The sequence below is a fragment of the Podarcis melisellensis genome, assembly GCF_964234715.1.
Source record: "Podarcis melisellensis genome assembly, chromosome: 6".
Lineage (NCBI taxonomy): Eukaryota > Metazoa > Chordata > Lepidosauria > Squamata > Lacertidae > Podarcis > Podarcis melisellensis.
The window spans coordinates 57697764-57718034 of NC_138538.1; the positions used below are offsets into that span (position 1 = coordinate 57697764).

General features: G+C 42.4%; 1 protein-coding gene across 1 annotated transcript in view; it reads left to right on the top strand.

The window, feature by feature from the left end:
* Positions 1-532: 532 nt before the first annotated feature.
* The window catches only part of PRKAA2 (protein kinase AMP-activated catalytic subunit alpha 2), a 28739-nt gene continuing 9000 nt past the window's right edge, over positions 533-20271 (top strand). Inside the window, exons 1-8 of the mRNA XM_081915826.1 lie at positions 533-679; positions 6783-6924; positions 8263-8356; positions 11524-11668; positions 12750-12837; positions 13389-13613; positions 14447-14948; positions 19183-19309. Coding sequence (XP_081771952.1) covers positions 580-679; positions 6783-6924; positions 8263-8356; positions 11524-11668; positions 12750-12837; positions 13389-13613; positions 14447-14948; positions 19183-19309 — 1423 coding nt within the window. The 5' untranslated portion in view covers positions 533-579. The remainder of the gene's footprint in view (positions 680-6782; positions 6925-8262; positions 8357-11523; positions 11669-12749; positions 12838-13388; positions 13614-14446; positions 14949-19182; positions 19310-20271) is intronic.

Below are 20271 nucleotides of genomic sequence, written 5' to 3' on the forward strand. Positions count from 1 at the left end.
AGATTCCTGCATGGTAGGGGGCTGGACTAGATGATCACGGTGCTCCTTTCCAATTCTATGATTCTTTCACAAGGCGGCTTACGAAAATAAAACACTAACAGTAAAATAAGGAAAGAAGAGCCTGGATAGCTCACTTGGTTAGAGCGTGGTGCTGATAACGCAGCCGCATATTCCTGCACTGCAAGGGGGGGTGGGGTGGACTTAGATGATCCTGAGTTCTGCGCTTCTACGATCAAGAACGAACCTAAAACCGAAATACTGTCTCTGAGCATGTGCCGAGTGCAAGGCCGTACCCACAGTCTAGTCCAGCGAAGCTTGCAGGGGTTTGTGGGGGCACGAGCCCTTTCTCCTTTCGATGCCATTTTATAGAATAAGTTCCTTCCCTTGGGGGCCACCCGGCGCCTCCAGAAGCTCGGCGCCCCCCCCCGTCCCTTACCTGGCCCCCTCCCTCTCCTGCCCTCCCTCTCCGCGCCGCCTGCCAGCCAGCCAGCCTGCCTGCCTGCCTCCGCCTCGCCTCCCCTCCCGGCCCTGCCCTGCTGCATTGTGGTCCGGCCCGGCCGGCGGCAGCGCCGAGCGAAGATGGCTGAGAAGCAGCCGCAGAAGCACGACGGGCGGGTGAAGATCGGCCACTACGTGCTGGGGGACACGCTGGGGGTCGGCACCTTCGGCAAAGTCAAGAGCTGAGTATGGGGCGCGGGAGGGGCGGGCTCGGGGCTGCAGCCGAGGAGGGGAGGGAGGGAGAGAGGGAGAGATGGAGCGCGCGCGCGAGGAAGCGCCTCTCCAAGGCGCAGCGCGCACGCCCCCCCCCCCACATATACGCACACGCGCCGCAGGCACCAGGCGACAGCCCCGCGCTCAGTTATCCCTCCGTCTCCATCCTGCACCTTTCCTCCCCAGAGCCCCCTCCCCACCCCGGTGTCCCCCACAGTATATCCCTTTTTATCTGAGGCAGCCACCGGCATAGGAGCCAACTCACAATAAAATGTTTGAGCCCCCCCTCCCGTTTCAAAGTTCATGGGCATTGCCCTTCAAATGGCATCCATGTCATGCGATCGGTTATGTGGGGCTTACCTGGGCCCCCCAATATTTTAGTCAAGTTGGCACCCCTGGTAATGCCATTCAGACACAAACACACGTGTATATGTGATCAATTATGTCATGGAATGTGATCAGTTATGTGTGGCAGGGCTTACCTCCCCCCCCAATATTCAAGTTGGCACCCCTGCTTTGCATTTCCATCTGACCCTCCATTCAGCCAGGCACCCAGTCCAGAATTCCCCCTCAGCTCCTCCCATAAACACCTTTGCACTCTCCTCCCTGCTGCCTTCAGAAACCCGCAATAGGATGCTGGCGAATGATGACAGGGGCTTAGAGCGTTAGGGTCTTTTTCAAAGAGTCGTGAATTGTAGAATTGGAAGGGACCAAGAGAGTCATCTAGTCTAGCCCCTTGAAATGCAGGAATCCTTTGGCCAACGCTGAGATTAAGCATCTCATGCTCTACCAACTGACATATTTGGAAGTTCTCCTAGGGTTAGAAGACAAAAAGCTCTGGGCTTGAAATTGGGAGCACCTGGCAAGCATCCAGCACACATACCTTCCTCTTTTCTCTTTCAGTCAGTGCTGACAGTACACATGAGCTGTGTATATATGCTTTAGCAAAATAAAAGTGCCAGGGAGAGGGGTCCCTGCCATGATGAGTTTCCAGCAGGGAACGTGACACTGTGGAAAGGACAGGAGGGGGTAAATAGAGGCAAAATGTGTGCAAGCCGAATGCGGTTACCCACACTGTTTGGCCTCCAGTTAATGAATCACACAGCCTTTCCTCCCTTCCTTCCTGTAAGATGTGCAATGCATTGTGAGCCCTGCCTCTGGCTGCTCTGGCATGTACACATCTTGCTCCCTCCAGCATTTGCACAAGGTGCAACAACATTGGACATCTTCAGCTCACATAACCTTGGTCTTTGGCTGCCCTGTAGTAGCCTTTTAGAATAAACTTCATGGGCATGCTGTCACCAAAGAAACAGTTTCAAGAGGAATAGCTGTGTTAGGTCACAAAACTCCTGGCTAACAGTTTAATTATGGCATCATCAGTTGAAATGGACTGTACTTCATGAAAGCTTATACTGTTATAAATTCAACAGACTTTGAGGTGTTAAAGCTGAAGTGAACTGTAGTCCACAAAAGCTTGTTTTATCACCAAAGAGATGCTAAGCTATTAGAAGCTATTTCTATTATTATTACTATTTATGAAGTTGTTGTTGTGAGATATTTTCCAGTGTTGAATGGCAGAAAATGTCATTCATACATGAGTCTGATTCTTTGCAAATCCATGGAGAATCTTCACATCGTGAAGTATTTTTTCCAAGGTTAGCATGAAGTTAATGCAACACAATTCTGTGCATATTTATTCATATATAAGTCCCTTTGTGTTCAGTTGGGTTTTCTCCCAGGTAAATATGCACAGGATTACAGCCATATTTGTTACATTTTTTTTAAGGAGCTCAGATGACATACACGGTTAATTCTACCCATTTTATCGTTGCAAAAAGCTTGAAGCGGAAAACTAGTGAACTGCCCAAGGCCACCCAGTCGCTGGATGAGGATTGAACCTGAGTTTCCTCAGTTTAAGTCCAGAACCACACTGATTTCTTAATCACACAGACCCTCCCATCTGTCATACTCTGCCCAAATCATATCCCAATCATTGCAAAATAAAGTCCAGGCTTGTCAATTGCCACTTGCCAAGTTGCTTGTAGGGAGCAAGATTTGCTCCCAAGCAAGAAATTATTTTTATTCTTTCCCCCTTAACAGCCTGATCCTATGCATATTTTACTCATAAATGAGTCCCACTGAGCTCAGTGAGGCTTAGTCTTAAATAAATATGTATAGGATTGTTGTCATCATTCATTGGTGTGCTACAGACTACTAACGTGGGTGGGCTAGTAAAACATTTTTTAGGGCTAGTAACTTTAATGGGCTCATTTGCAAGGTTGAAAAACACTGTTTTTCAGTGGTTATGAAAGGTTAGGGCGCAGCACACAGTAGCTAGTATCTAACTTTCTTAAGAACCATTGTTATAATTGAGCTGAACCATTTCCTATAATGTTGCTAAGGACACCCTCTGAGTAGACCTACTCAGAGGGAAGTACTGTCTTTCAGCATTCCTGCCTTATACCATTTAATTAAAACACAGGTGCGTACACACACACACACAGTAATGTGTTAAATAGTGTATCATAGGGAGTTGTGCCTCTGCTTCATGGTTATATTAGGAACCTGAGTTACTGCACTACGCAACAAATAACACTGTCTCTCTTGCCTGCATCTCTTAAGACATTCAAGTAGGCTTAACAAGTCCCAAGGGAGAGAAACAATAATATCTCTGTATCAGTTCCTTGCTGTAAGCAAACGATGGATTACAAAGCAGACTTGTTTATTATTAATTATTAATGTATCGGCACTAAGAAAACCACAAACAGACACATGTAGGGTTTTTTTAAAAAATTGATAACAAATGAAAGATGGGCTACTCAGTTGCAGCTTAATTTGTTTGTTTGCTTTGCTGGTTTGGAGTTTAGCAAATGTTCTGTGTGAACTACAGCAGGTCGTAGAATAGATCATCCTAAAGTGGTCACCAAAGCATACAACTGGGACTTTGTCCCATTGGAACATATTTGCATTGTTGATCTGGGAGATGCCAGATAAGCATTTATTTATTACATTTATAGACAGTACTACCTTTTATCCTCCAAGGATCTTAATGTGGTGTACGTGGTTCCCTCCCGCCCATTTCGTCCTCATCACAACCCTGTGAGGTAGGCTAGACCATGGGATGGTGACTGACCCAAGGTCACCCAGTGAGCTTCATGGCTGAGTTGTGATTTGAACCCTGCTCTCCCAGGTCGTAGCCCAATACTCTAACCATTACACCACACTGGCATAAGATGATAGACTTCCTTCTGACAGAAATAGCAGAGAGAAAATTCCAATTTCAAGGATGTTTCATACCCGCTGGGTGATATTCAGCCTTAGTTATAGAGTAGTCCCGCTGAAATCCAATAAGTTTAAGTAATTTGCTTGCTGATTTCAATAGGTCTACTTTGAGTATGACTAACGTTGGCTATCACCCATTCACTCAGTGATCACCAGCATTGCTATCATGTGCTTAGTCTCTTTCCCACTCAGTTATTCCCTAAAATATCAAGGGATGATTAGGCCCTCACTCTGCCCCCGCCCATGTATAAAAACACAAGCCTTAGCTGCATCCTGAAAAGAACGTGTAATGTGTGTGAGTTCAAGCTGTGAACTCAGTGAGTGCTGTTCCCACTACTTCTAAGGCCCAGATTATTTCATGCATGTGTATATACAGCTGGCATCTTTGTTGTTTCATCTCCCAGAGCAAAATATTAGCAGCACAGTTGTCAGGAAACATGTCGTGCTTTACTCCTGTACAATACAAACGTAGCATTCAGAAAGTAGCAGGTAAAGATTTTTAGAGGCTCAAGATGAATGCATTATTGCCTGCTAATGTATGCAGAACAAGCTGCTTAGAGGTATAGGAATGATCAAACTAGGATAACTCTTACTAGACTAATTTGTGGCCCATATTTTTTTGGCTGTGGCACTGCAATAGGGTGCTGGAACAAAAGTTACTAAACATGGGTTTGCTAGGATCCTGGGAGCATAGTTACAACCTGGAATATGAAGGGGTGTCCAGATGCTAAAGCTGACATGGCCCTGCATGTTTTAGTGTTTGTGTAGATATAAGAAAAATATTCTTATTTTGGCATCTGCATCATATTGCAGCAATGGTAAGAAAAGACCCCCCCCCCTTTTTATGCAGCTGCATAAAGCACAAAAGCCAAATCCTCTTTCACACTTGGTCACCCAAGGCATGAAAGGCTATATGATGTGCACCCATTTTGTTGAAGCAAATACCTCAAGTTTGCACAGAAACATATTGAAGGACTTGGTTTCACTCTGTGTTTGGCTGTTTATGAAATAGCATAGTGGCTGCAGCAGGCAATCAAGGGATATGGAGCAGAGTGAATTTCCATAACAGGAAAAGGAATGATAATTCTTATTTAGCCCTCCTGTCGTTTCACAGCAATCGGTTGGGAACATTTCCTAGGGTTTATGTTTGCCAGAGAAAGGTCGAGATAGAGGCATAGATTTTCACTAGAGGCACCCATTGTCAAGTGGGATTCAACCATATACGGGCATATTCATGTTGCAGAGTTATGGTTGGTTTGATTTAGTGCCTTTGTGAAACAAACCCTCTTCCCCAAATACCAGACTTCTTGCAAAAAGGAACGCGATGGGGAAATGCACTAGAAAGGGTGGGTAATGCTACCTTCATGTACCGTTGTCTAGCCTCCCTGCAAACAAATCAGAATAAATGCTCACTGCTCCATAGGTCATATAGCTAGAGGAAAAACCCTTTTTCAGTGGTACCCCAGCTGTGGAATGCTCTCTGCAGAGAGGCTTGCAGTCTTTTTGGTTACAGGTAAAAAAAAATGTAACCTCTTGATTTTTAAATCTAAAACCTGATTCGTTTATTTCTTGTTGCTGAAACCTTTTTGTTATATGGATTTTAATCTACGCTTTGTAGTTTACTTCATTATTAGGGCAGGATAAAAATATGGTTGATCTGTAAAATAAATAAATACACTTGTGCGATGCAGAGCATAGCATCCTGTTAACATTTCCTAGCCTAGCCGAGTACATAAAAAGGAAACAAGCCCAAGTGTTTTTATTTGGAAGTGTGGCAAAGCACTTTATTTTTAGAACACTCATATTGAGGAAAGAATTTCAGACTGCTCTTATCTCTGCTAATAATAGCGACTTGCTCACCCCATACAGCTACTGCTTTTACGACTCTGCTCCGTTCTTTAGTCGGGGCCACAGTCACAGATAGTCTCTTGCCTAGTTTTAACATTCCATGACTTTTAAATTAGAATGCTAAGCTGTGTGAGAGTTCAGTGAATTGTATCCTAAATGGCATTTCATTGTTTGCTGTAACAAGCATAATGGCTTCTACTAGAACCTTACAGCTTCCAGAGGGGGTGGCCACATTGGTCTCTTGCAACATGACACACACTTTTCTGAGTTACAGATAGGTTTGCAGGGAGGGCTGTAAACAGTAAGGTCAGAGGAAATGAAATGCAGAAAAGCACAGACAGTGATAATTACGTAATTAGCAGCAGTGATTCATAAAATGTTAATTCAGACATGCTGGCATTTGTAAGCCAATTAACACATGACTTTACTAAAAAAAATAATCCTTTGTCTTAATGCAGTCCATAAATAATATCACTGAACTCTTGATGCATTGTAATCCAACTGTTTCAAGTTGCAGTCTCCCTTTAAAGTTCCTCTGCCACTAAGATGGCCACTCTAATGTCACAGACACATATTCTGTGAGGTTGAAATATTGCTATTTCTGATCTCAAATTTGTGTCTTGTGAGAAAAGAGAGAGAACGTGGCTTTCAACTGCAGCGGAGCATATTTGCTTACTGGAGTGAACCATTTGCCCTTGGCAAAAATAAAAATAAAAAATTAAATCACTGGCAGCTAACATCCCTCTTCACAACCTACGAAGAGGATGATGAAATTGTGGTGGGGAGAACATTTCACCTTAGACTTAAAATTATATTATTACCTTTTGTTACTTTTGTTTCTGTTCAGGGCCAAATATTCCCTCATGACAGTCTGTCATTATTATCCAGTATACATTATATGTACTTCAATAAAACATGAAACTTTTCTTTCTTTCTTTTAGTTGGAGAACACCAGCTCACACGGCACAAAGTAGCGGTCAAAATTTTAAATAGGCAAAAAATTCGCAGTTTGGATGTGGTTGGGAAGATCAAACGAGAAATCCAAAATCTGAAGCTTTTCCGACACCCCCATATTATCAAATTGTAAGTACTGCTGCCATTACTCCCATTGTTGTGTGTTGCATGAAATGGGGATACTGCCCTCAGGGACCCTGTGTGCTCCTGTTACTTTACTGTGTGTTGAATTAATATTTTCAAAGGTAACCTGCAATGCAATTCCAGGCACATTTATTCTGGAGTAAATTCCACTGAACTCCACTGAGTTTACTTCCTAGGCATGGGTGGTGCTGTGGGTTAAACCACAGAGCCTAGGACTTGCCGATCAGAAGGCCAGTGGTTTAAATCCCCTCAACGGGGTGAGTGCCCATTGCTCTGTCCCAGCTTCTGCCAACCTAGCAGTTTGAAAGCATGCTAGTACAAGTAGATAAATAGGTATCGCTGTGGCGGGAAGGTAAACAGCGTTTCCGTGCACTGCTCTGGTTTGTCAGAAGCGGCTTAGTCATGCTGGCCACATGACCCGGAAGCTGTACGCCGGCTCCCTTGGCCAATAAAGCGAGATGAGCCCCGCAACCCCAGAGTTGGCCACAACTGGACCTAATGGTCAGGGGTCCCTTTACCTTTACTTATACAACTACAGCCTTTGCTTTTCTGTACCACAGTAAACAGGATCTCTATTGGGATTCTGTTAATTTATGACTACCAGATTAGGGTAGAGGGAAAGTTATAAAATATTGTTGTAAAACGTTCATCTTGTCATCTGGGAGCTTGTGATAGTAACATACAAGGGCTGGATTATACCCTGTGCTCACTGAGGAACAGAAATAAAACTTGAACTAGCTGATGGATTTGAAGTAAACTCCTGGATTTTATGGAAGGATTTGATGCGCATTTGAGCAATTTCTTGGGCGAAGCAACTGAGTCTGCTTGTTAGATGTGCATCTCACTCTCTGGGATATTGTAGTTCTGTGCAAAAATGGATTTCTGAAAAGTAAAATATTTTGACTATTATACTTGGACTTCCCTATCCTCTTGCCACTACGATTCAGTTTTACCATATTACTCGAGTCTGAGTATTATCTCCCATCTTTTCAAACATTCTTGAACATCTGTAGCCACAATGGAAATTTGAAAAGAGGGTTAGTCATAAGTGAGGTATAATTATTGTGCAAAGATTCCAAGAGAATCAATAAGCTTACGGAAGAAGAAAGGTAAATCCGTCAGAGCCCAGAAATAGTTTATATCTGCTTTAATCATAAAGAATATAATAAAATTCACCTTTAGAAGTGGAAAGCAGTTATGCGTGAAGTGCTAATTTTAAGGAAAATGTTAGTTTAGTGAGATTAAGTAAGCACTAGCTCTTGTCTCACTATTGAAAAAGATGCAGATAAAAAACAACATAATTTTTGTGTGTCTTTTTGTTAGGTACCAGGTCATCAGCACACCAACAGATTTTTTCATGGTAATGGAATATGTGTCTGGTGGGGAATTGTTTGATTACATCTGTAAACATGGACATGTAAGTGACTTTTTCCATTAGGGATAAATGTGTGGGCGGGAGGGAAGTGAATTCTACCGATCTAGAATATCTTTGCTAAATGAGGGTTCTTTTTAAGGTTATTAAGGCCAAAAATAGAGCTGGCTTCATCACAGACCTATCTGGAATGACTTGCAACTGGCCTGATGGCACTGCGGTGTCCTACACCAGTGTTTCCCAACCTTTGGTCTCTAGCTGTTTTTGGACTACAATTCCCATCATCCCTAACCACTGGTCTTGCTCGCTAAGTATGATGGGAGTTGTAGTCCAAAAACAGCTGGAGACCCAAGGTTGGGAAACACTGTCCTACACAGTCTTACAGTGCAACCATTTTGCTGATCCATCTTGCCTTGAATTGCATATCATTTGAATAAACATGTAAGAAGCAAGGCAATAACCAGTAGCAGCTTCCTAGCTCTTTATATTTGAATGCGTTCTGGCAAATGAAAGCAGTTTGGTGATAGTGATCCAGTCCTAAATATGTTCTGAGATGTGTGCTTGTAATGGTGCAATTTTTGGGGTGACATTGCATTGGTAGAACAGCCATTTCAGACGACGCTGAGCATTTATTTGCCGTTGCAGTATAATTTAGTGATAAATATCAGTTTACTATATAATTGCCCAGAAAAGACAATGAGCCACAGAATTTCCCAGAGTGTAGGTGATAGTTCAAGCTCAGAAGCAAGACAGAAGTGCTTGCCTCTGTAAATTTACATTTTTCAGCCAATCAGCACAATTCATGGTTGAACAGTGTTTTATTTTTGTTGCCCAGATTTTTGTTGCCTTTTTAAAACATAGAATCTAAATTCTATGCAAAAGCAGTAACAATAAACAGATTTCGACTGCACTCCTGTACACATGTACATAAGTCTATTTTAACTCAGCAGGACTTAGTTCGGAATAGACGTGCTTAGGATTGTGCTCTTTCCATAGCGCCAATTCACAGGTTAGAGAGGATCTCATATCTATTTTTTCTTTAATCCTTCGGAAGCTATTAGCAGAACTGAAATGCTCCCTGCTGCATGCTATTTGATTGTCACCTCACCACTTGGACTGCATAAAATTCAGTATTTGAATTTTTGTACCCTGTAGTCATAATATTTCCTAATTTGATCCCTTGTTCGTAATTTATTGAGAGGATATTATAATCTGCTATATAATTATACTTGTTATAGAAATATGTAAAATATTAAGTATGTACTATCATTACCATTGTTTTACCACTATGATTAAGTGGTGAGGCGCATCCATTAATGGCCTGAATTCAGTTTAAAAATAGAGTTTCTATTAACAGACCTAGTCAACTCAGGCTGTTTCACAACAACTGCTAGGATCTTGCAGACTGAGACTGCAGCTAGGGGTGCCATTTTTGAATGCTCTCTAACTGGGGGATGAGACTTCCCTGCAAGTATAAAAACTAGGACATCAGAAAGAGTCTAGCCTGGAATGGTCCTTGTTGTCCTAGGGTTTTTTTCTTTGCAGGGTGTATTGGTAGGTGCCAGTGCTGGATTTACGTATAAGCTAAACAAGCTATAGCTTAGGGCCCCACTCTCTTGCCCCCCCAAAGGAAAAAAACAACAATTGGATGGACATTTCCAAAATATAAGATAAAAAAACAAATAAAATAAAACCTACATACAGCAACAGTGTTTTGTGTTGTGTAGGTTCCTATGTTGTAAGTAATGGGCCCCGCCTGCTAGCCTGTTCCCTAAAATATCACTGGTTTGCTCATTTCTATATATAGGGTTACTACATTCTGCATGGACTGGTTGCATGGCAACATGTGCAAATGGCTTTAGATACCTATTAGGTCCATAAATTACCATATAGCATATATTCAACACAAAAAACAGTGACAATTTGTTGTTTACAAAGGACAGCTGGACATATAAAGGGCCCTATTACCTTCAGTAGCTTAGGGACTAATCAAACCAAAATCCGGCCCTAGTATGTGCCATAAAAAATATGATCTCCCTCACTTGGTCTGGTATAGCTCATTCTACTCTCTTTCCCTTAAGATACGCACAAAGAAGAAGAGATTAAAAACTTCCACTTTTGCTTTAGTTTGTGATGTCTGAACTGAAGGAACTGTGATTTGTTCTGTGTTTAGTTTAAACAAACCAGGATCATACCATGATATGATATTCCGCTTTGTTAACAAACCATAGTTTGAATAAACCATAGTTTCTCAAGTTCAGGCATGACAGGAAACTGTAGTTAGTTGGTGCTCTCCTCATATGCATGAGGGATAGGGGCCATGAGGCTCATTTCAACAACACTAGTACATTATGGAGCTGTGGGACTAGGTGAAAATGTGACCCCACTCTGGCACATTCCTATTTCATTCTACTGTAGATCCATCCCCAATAGCATGCGCACGGGGGGGGAGGGGAGCGGATCTTAAACTGTGCTGGCTTTAGGTTTAAGGTTCTGGCCCGGGCAAGTTTCCTTGAGTGGGCTTTGTCCTCCACACTTTTCTGACTTGCCAGTAAAAGAGCTAGCAAGCAGGTGGCAGCACTTGCTGATCCTAATTATTACTGCCACCATCACTTATTTCCTCATCCCCCTCCAGTCCTAAACGAAAAGTAAACAAGCCAGTTGCAGCAGTGGAGAGGAGCAACAACAGGGCCAAGTATTGGGCTTTGGCCGATGCCCAAGTATGGTCACCTTTAAAGGTCAGTCCTGATTTCACAAGTGTGAGATGAGGAGGCAGGGCCTTCTACTTTGCTGTCTCTGGCCCCCATGTTTGGTTTTTCCAAATTGGGTGCAGTCAAGGAGTAGAAGGGAAAAGTAACAAGGGCAATCTAGTTTCCTCAGTTTGCAGAGGCCTTTCGAAAATTACTGCCATGGGCTGCAGTCTGTAGCAGAGAAATTTTTCAGAGCTGAACAATTGATTGGTCAAAGCAGCACAGTTTTAAAGCTTAAATGGCCTTTAATTATTTGACACACTTAATTATAATAGAATAGTGAAATGGAATGTCTCCTCGGGATGGCTCGCCTCTGTTTACTTGTTTGTTTAGTGTTGCTTACTGTAATTCTGTCTCTTGTGGCCCATTAAGAGGGCACATTTTGCCTCGCTGAGTATCCTTTCAGGACAAATAAACAAAATAAAAATTGAGCCTTGTTTCCCTTCCTGTGCATTTTTCTAGGTTGAAGAGGCCGAAGCCAGGCGTCTTTTCCAGCAAATTCTGTCAGCTGTAGATTACTGTCATCGGCATATGGTAGTTCACAGAGACCTGAAACCAGAGAATGTGCTGCTGGATGCAAACATGAATGCCAAGATAGCTGATTTTGGTATGTGACCCCAGCAGCATTCCAGAAATGTGACCAGCTCTATGCCAATTGCTGAACTGTCTCAGGGCTAACATCCTTCAAAGAACCCAGCATCAGTTTTCATCACCATTAGCAGTTTCTTTGCTACTGTGAAAACAAGTTGAAAACATTAGTCTCATCTTCACTGAGGATTAAACCTTAAGGTGGACGTTTACATAACTGGATGCTTCTCCATACTCAAAGTTTTAAAGAAATCCTGGCACATAATAAGTTTCAGGGAGAAGGGTCCTAGCCTTGCCATTTCCCTGGCATCTAGTTTTCAGGGAGAAGGGTCCTAGCCTTGCCATTTCCCTGGCATCTAGTTTTCTACATCTTTTTCTTATATGGTGGAACACTCAGCTATATGAACCTTCACCTACAGATTGAAACAATACAATTCATATGTTCACTTATCACCTCTAGGGGATGCAGGCTTTTCTTGTTATGGTGTTGTTGGTGTGATTATAGATATATAATAGAAATCATTTACAAAATTATTTTGGATCTTTGCCACTTTTAACATATCCTTTCAATATTTCATGCAGTTCCGTGTGGCTTCTTATACTATCAGGTTTCATTTTTGTTGTTGTCCCATTGACCATAATGCTGCCCCTTAAAGCACGCAGGACAGGACTGATTGTATAGCACTGATATTCAGCTTCATGCTAGACATATAGAAACATGAGGTCCTCCTCTCTTCCCCTTGGGGCGTACAGATGCCTTCCCTCTCTAGGCCTCCATTGCACAGAGTTTATTCCAGCTCTTGAGTAACCTAGATGAAGGAACCTGAGGAAAGATGGTCCATTGAATTCTCTCCAGGGGAAATGCCTAGAATAAGCTTTGAGAATCTAGCTTTCAGTTTGAAGTAGATCTTTACAAAGACCTTTCTACCTGTAAGGAATTATTTCTTAAGGAAATAGTGCAAAAATTAATCTATAGAAAAATTAATCTATATCTTTCCCTTCTGCCTCCCTTGCTATTTCACACACAAACACCCTTCTCTCTCTTCTAGCAATGGCAACAAATGAGTCTCTCTTTCTCTCTCCCCTCCACAACCTTTTAGGACTGTCCAACATGATGTCAGATGGCGAATTCCTGCGAACCAGCTGTGGCTCGCCCAACTATGCAGCACCAGAAGTCATCTCTGGAAGGTAGAACATTAAAGACCAATGGATACCCTTTTGATCAGAGGCATGTTATTGACATGGGATTCATTCATATAGCTGAGTAGTTCATGGTCATTTATATGTGCTTAGGTAATGTTCGTATGGCAGCGTTCTGTCCTTCTGGTTGCACAGTTTGTTTTTAAGCAAGAAACAATAGCACCAAAAGGATTTAAAGTAGATACCAGGAATTGACCACCGAAGTTATTTCTGTTGACTACACCAAGGCAAGTCGAAAGAGAGTGGACACTTCTAAGCAACACTCGAGATAAATGTTAAGGATTTTTGGAGAATGTAGGGGAGAGCAGTCAAAGAGAAGAGGCTTGAGCCGTTCCGGAATGGTGAACAGGCTCTGCACAAAGTTCAGGGAGGATGTTATTGTAATCAGATGCTCTTCCAGTTGTCACTTGGATTCAAGGCGACTGTTTAGCATTGCTTCCTTTTTCCCTCTCCCAGCTACTTAGGGTGTCCTTTGGAACTTCAGGCAAGATACTGCAATGTCTTAAGGAACTGGTTAATGGCACCTTCCTTTTGTTCAGATTGTATGCTGGCCCAGAGGTTGATATCTGGAGCTGTGGTGTTATTCTCTATGCTCTCCTCTGTGGGACTCTTCCTTTTGACGATGAGCATGTCCCAACCCTCTTTAAAAAGATCCGTGGAGGTGTCTTCTACATTCCCGAATACCTCAACCGTTCAGTTGCCACCCTCCTTATGCACATGCTGCAGGTGGATCCACTCAAACGAGCAACCATCAAGGACATCCGGTAAGGTCTGGTGCCAAAGTTACAATTCTAATATTTTTTTGATGATCTCTGAGAAGACCATCAGAGAAAATCAGCCAATATGTCCTTTAGAAATAATAATTTACAAAAAGGAAATTAGCTGAACAGGGAACAGAGCTGACAGGCTGGAAAACATCTAATCTAACCAGCTTACATTATTGCTATGTTCTCCTTATTGCTACATTCTTTACAGTATTTCATAAGGAGTGACTGGGAGAAAGCATGATGAAACATCACCTAATGCAACCTCAGTTGTTGAAACAGCAAGAGATATGCATAGCATTTGAATAATCAGAAGTGTCACAAGGATGGCCAAAATCCCTCAACTAAGCAGTACACGTCAAACTATTTATATGGTCCAAAATTACAACCCACCATTAGCATTGTCTGTGTTTCTTTCATCTCCTGTTTCCAGCTCATCCCGATATCACCAGGAATGCCATATCCTGAAGGCTTGGGTGCCATTGTGAGAACATGCAGTGTAGTATATGACTAAAGAATGTGGTTGAGACTGCTTTGTCCCTTATAGCACATAGGTCACTACACCATGTGCTGTAAGAGACAAATAATTTATAGTTCCTCCTTTAATCAGCTTGTTTTACTCCTGCTCAACTCTCGGGGTCCGTAGTTTCTCAGAGCAGTACATTTCGAAACCTCAGCCCTTTTGAACTCAGAAGGGATAAACGGGAATACATACACCAGCTTGACACTTATCATTTAACTTTTAAGTGCCATGCTTGGTCTTTTATGATGAGTCAGATCTAGGATGTTGCATAAACAGTATTATTATTCATTAGAGAAACGATTCCTTTTAGAGAACACGAGTGGTTCAAACAAGAACTGCCCAGTTACTTGTTTCCAGAGGATCCTTCTTACGACGCCAATGTTATCGACGACGATGCCGTGCGGGAAGTTTGTGAAAAATTCGAGTGCACTGAGTCAGAGGTGATGACCAGCTTGTACAGTGGGGATCCTCAAGACCAGCTTGCGGTTGCTTATCACCTTATTATTGACAATCGGAGAATCATGAACCAAGCCAGTGAGTTCTACCTTGCTTCCAGCCCTCCCACTGGCTCTTTCATGGATGACACTATGCACATCCCTCCGGGGGTGAAGCCCCACCCGGAACGGATGCCTCCTCTCGTAGCAGATACTCCCAAAGGAAAGTGTCCCTTGGATGCACTGAATACCACTAAGCCAAAGCCGTTGACTGTGAAAAAAGCCAAGTGGCATTTAGGAATACGGAGTCAAAGCAGGCCTTATGACATCATGGCTGAAGTGTACCGTGCTATGAAACAGCTAGATTTTGAGTGGAAGGTAAGGAATACGAATGCTCTGAATGCTATTCAACGTTTGATAATGGAAGTTTATATTTTACTATCTGCATACCAGGTTTTTTTTAAATACTTTATAAACAACTTAGTAGCCTATTTTGGCATTAAATGACATTCAGATTAAACAGCGCATTAATTAATTGTGCATTGGTGCATTATTAATAATATTTAATAATGCATTAATTAATTAATACCTCCAGTAAATTCTCAGTTAACTGGCTTTGTTTATGTATTTGCTAATGCATTCAAATGCTGCCCCCTCAATATAATTATTCTCAGAGCAGCTTAGATCAAGAGAACAGGACAAATAAAACGCACAAGAAATATTTACGGAATTTAAACAGTGGATAAAGCGAGCAGGAAGATTCAATCAGAGTTAAAAGGTTCGCAGCCTGGTAGAGTGTAAAGGTCTTCGCCTGGTGCAGAAAGGACAGCAGAATAGGCACCAGGCCAGACTGCCCAGGGAGGCAGTTTCAGGACTGGGGCATGACAAACAAGGAGGCCCAGTGACCACCTGCCTCACCTGGTGGTGGGGACACCTGGAAGAGGGTCTCCAGCAACTATCAGAACATGGGCAAGTAGGCACTCTCCAGGTCCCCATCTGTATTAATTAACAGGCATAGCAATCCTAAATGGGGTTGAGGAGGAGAAGTGGAGCTGCAGATCTACCACTGCAACCCAAGCCTTTCTAGCTCACGCTGCCCAAGGTGGAAGGCCTGCACACAAACACACATGCTTTTTTATTTTCTTACTTTCTCTGTACTTCAGACCCAGGCTTGTGCAGCAGAGGGGCCTGAGGTTCGGTCCCCTCTGGGTCTGTGCAGGACTTTGGATCTGGCCGCCTTACCACCACTGGGACAACTGCTGTCTGCAGCTTTCTGCCCAGCTCAGCTGGAACCTCTGGTTCAGTGGCTGGCAGTGAAGCATCCGAAAGCCATTCTAGCCTCTTCCAGCCATCAGCACCTGGGAGTTAGAATTGCACTATAGATGAGCAGTCTTCCAATGGCCATGATAGTATTCGCCATGTCTCATCGTTAATTATTATTAGCTTACTCTCACATCATCCTCTTTGTGAATATTAGCACCTTCAAAGCGGTTAAATAATGTATATTTTTAATTACTGACCTAAAGGGGGCGGGGAACAAAACATACTTTCTTTTTTAAGCTTCCTAAGCTTGAGGATAGGCAGATAATTCTGCCTTGCACAGTGGTAGGGATAACAGGAGCTCCACATTTCTAATTATAGTAGCTAATTCCCTTCTGGGTAAATAATCTTACTGAAAGCTTCTAATAAATAGATGTTATTTCTACATGGTATCCAAGAACCGTGTGGTCAGGGGAGAAAATGCAATATTGTTCCCTTAAATCTGTCTTTAAAAACTTGGTATTAGCTGAGTCTTCTTTTTGCCACAGGATTGTGGTAGTTGCTGGTTTCCACAGTATTTCCCTGTACATAAAGTGCCTTCATTTCACAATCCTAATGTCAGTCACTTCCAGCCACATTTGGGGGGTGAGCTTGATCCTGAGGATTAATGGTTATCTTTGTGAGGTTTTCTGTTTTCCTATGTATGCCTCCACCCCACCTCTTTGAGCCAGTGGTTTATGAGCAAGAGTTAGTGTTGAGGCATCATTAGATTCACTTTCTTTCATTGTTCTGATTTAACTTCAGTAAAGAAATGGAAATGCAGTCTTCTGCTGCCTTGCTTACTGACATATGCTACATTCGATATGTTTACTGAAGCAGCTGCTTAAAAAACAAACCGTGTATGCACTAAAGATAAATACATACAAATTTTAATTTAAGGAACCTGTGCTCCTTGCCTGTTCTGCTTGCTTAGATGTTGATTATTTCCCTGCTGCTATTGTTTTGTTACTGCCTTTATTACGTTTTGTTGTGTGCATTTTGATTCTTTGTTTCTCTTGGCTGCTTTGCCTGTTGCCGAATGAGAAAAGCAAGGTACAGGCGTTCTAAAATGAATAAATGTTCAGTGAATCCTCTGTATGTACCCTTGAAAGTAAGTCTCGCTGTCTTCAGTCGGGCTCCCTCCCAGGTACGTGTACATAGGATTGCTTCCAATATCCTGTACAAACTGAACCAACATTCCATGCCAAGGAAAGAGAATTCTGTGACCTATACATTTTAAAATGAAGCCAAAATTGCATGTCTTTGCTTATTTTGAAATAATTTAACAATTTGCTTATATGGAATAATTCTTCTAGTCATTGTTAGGGCACAGAGCTACATAGGTAGAGAAAACCTTGCCTCCTAATCATCACAATTCAGCTGTCCCATGCGTTGTCTGTTGTTAGAGCCATAATGACTAGAAACTTGTTGATTATAGAAATAGTCAGTGGGACACTGTGCCCCCCAATAATGTGGTCAATGCCAGTTTCCGCATTTGTACAGTTGGTTTTCTCATTCACTAATACACAGCCCTGCTAACTAGAAGCCCAATAGGAGAGAAGCTTGTAATTGTTTTCACCTCCATCGTTTTGCCCGGACACTGAGGTCCAACGCCAAGGGCCTTCTAGTGGTTCCCTCATTGCGAGAAGTGAGGTTGCAGGGAACCAGACAGAGGGCCTTCTTGGCAGTGGTGCCCACCCTGTGGAACACCTCCCATCAGATATCAAAAAAATAAGCAACTATCCTATTTTTAAAAGACATCTGAAGGCAGCCCTGTTTAGGGAAGTTTTTAATATTTAATGCTGTATTGTTTTTAATACTCGATTGGGAGCTGCCCAGAGCGGCTGGGGAAACTCAGCCAGATGGGAGGGGTATAAATAATAAATATTATTATATATTATATTATGGATGGCAGGAGTAGGACTGCTGCTCTAATTACCTGACTTCTCATGTTGAAAACCCTCTTTTTCATGATGGAGGGAAGAAGGCTTGAGATGAGTTTCCATGAAGGATATTTAGAAGAAAAACACAGGAAGGAATGGAGCAGGTAGAAGAGAGTCTATAACAGCCTGCCGTGTTCCATGCCTGAGCTTTTCCAGGAATGCCTTCCCCTCAGAGAACGTCTCTTTTAAAACTAAGAACCAGCATCAGAGAGTGGGATGGGTTAACTAGCACATTAAGGGCCCTGCTATGGTGGCTGGGGCTTAGGAGATTTATAGTCCAACTACATTCGAAGGGCTGCAGGTTATCCATTCGTGCCTGAATATAACAAGGGTTTAGCATGCAATGCAGAAGCCCAGCTGGACTTTCTGAATAGAAGGGCTGCTAGCTACACCCCTGAGGTTCGTGCCCCATCTGAACAGTGTGGTGTGACGGAGAGAAATGTTTCTAAAGGGGGATCTGGGTGCATGTATATAGGCTCCATCCTCTGTGATGGGGAAGGGGCAGTGAGGAGGAGCCGGCAGGCGAGACTCCACTGTCTACCTACACACAATCACAGTCACCCAGAAGGGAACACCTTGATCGATCTGGCATTTTACTTCCTTTCTGTTCGTTTTGTAGTAATACTGTGTGCTGCGTTACTGGAAAACTTAAAAGTCTGTGTCTGTAGTTAGGGCCCGTTATTCATATAGGCTTATTTAACCAAGTGATTGCTTTGGGGCTGACTTCAGGGCCAAATATTTGTTTATTTAATGGAGCCTTTCTAATCTGTACTCACGCATGCTTCGTAACAAGGAGGTAAAGACAATTCCATGAATGAACAAAACCATTGTATTGAAGGGAGGATTTGCAGGTCTCTTATAAACTGGAGTAGCTATAAATGGGTCATCACAGAACAGAACTGAAGTGGGCTAGACTGGTGTCCAGCCTGCCCCCCTCCCAAGTCTGCAAATGTGTATTAGGTGAGACAAACCTAACCTTGATTACCAAAAGTGGAAAGGGGCTGCATCTGATATCCTTGCACAAAAAGCATTTCTGGGTATCATAGATGGTTATGAAGTGTTTTGAAAATATATTTTCTTTTCTTAAAGGACACTGAGGGTAATAGTTAACTAAGGTTTATTCTGAGTAGACCTAACATAGTCATGGTCATGAATTTCAGTGGGTCTACTCTTGAGTAAACCTTTGCTGGAATGCCATCAGTTGACCTGCAAACCTGGGAGCAAACCCGTGTAGGATTGCACTGCCAGCCTATGCTTAAGGCAGAGTTGTTTTCTTGAAATGTGAAATTGCAAAGAAAGAAAGAAAGAAAAAAGACTGTTTCTCCTGTGCCATAAACCCATTTTTCCTGAAAGACAATTACATGTTTTAGGTGGTGAATGCCTATCATCTTAGAGTCCGTAGAAAGAATCCAGTGACGGGAAATTACGTGAAAATGAGTTTGCAGCTTTATCAGGTTGACAATCGCAGCTATCTGTTGGACTTTAAAAGCATTGATGGTAAGCAGGAAATGTTGTAGAATAAAACCACAAGCGCGAAGGAAGTTTTTTCCTTGTTTTTTTAAACCCGCTTTCCCCATCTACTCTTTTTATTTTTATTTTACTTTATGATATCTCCTAGTGAGGACTGCTGTTCCAGCAGTACTACCTTAATCTTTTTGTCACCTCTAATCTTAACTGTGACAATTTAATTGCAGTTGGGTAGGTTAAGAGAGAATTCTACTCCTAGCAGGATTCACAGTAACGCTTAAATGGATAATTCTGTTGCAAACCTTTTCTGACCATAAACCATTTTGGAGTTCCAAATAATGAACTTTTGCAGTGAAATTCTTCCCCACCTCTGTAGAATTGTTACAATTGCTGCTACTAGTTGAGACACAATATATATTTTTTACAATGGAGTCCCTTACATACTCAGAAGTAAGCCCCCTGGACTTTTACCCAGTTAAGAATTCATAAAATCATAGAATTGTAGAGTTGGAAGGTACCTTAAGGGTCATCTAGTCCAACCCGCTGCAATGCAGAAATCCTGCCCCCAGCCATCCCTGGGTGGGCTCAAACCACCAACCTTCTGGTTAGCAGCCGGATGCACTGACCCATTGCGCCACGGGGGGCATTGCAGTCTTACAGTACATTAAATTTCACTTTCATTACAGCTAAGAATCACTTCAGTTATTCATTGTATCTAAAATAATACTGTAGATGTTTATGCAATTTTCTTAGCTGTTTTACGTAAGGTTCTTCGTCATCAAAGCTGCACATTTCAACACGACAGTCAAAGCTTGTGAATATTCAGCTAATTACTACCAGTGCTTTCCCCCCCTCAGAACTCAGAAGCGGTACAGTCTCTTCCTTGGCACTAGCCTGGTTAAATATGGGATAGTCAATCTGTGGCTCTCTATATGTTTATTATATTTCTAATTTGCTTCCCACATACAGAGGCATCCCAAAGCAATTTACAG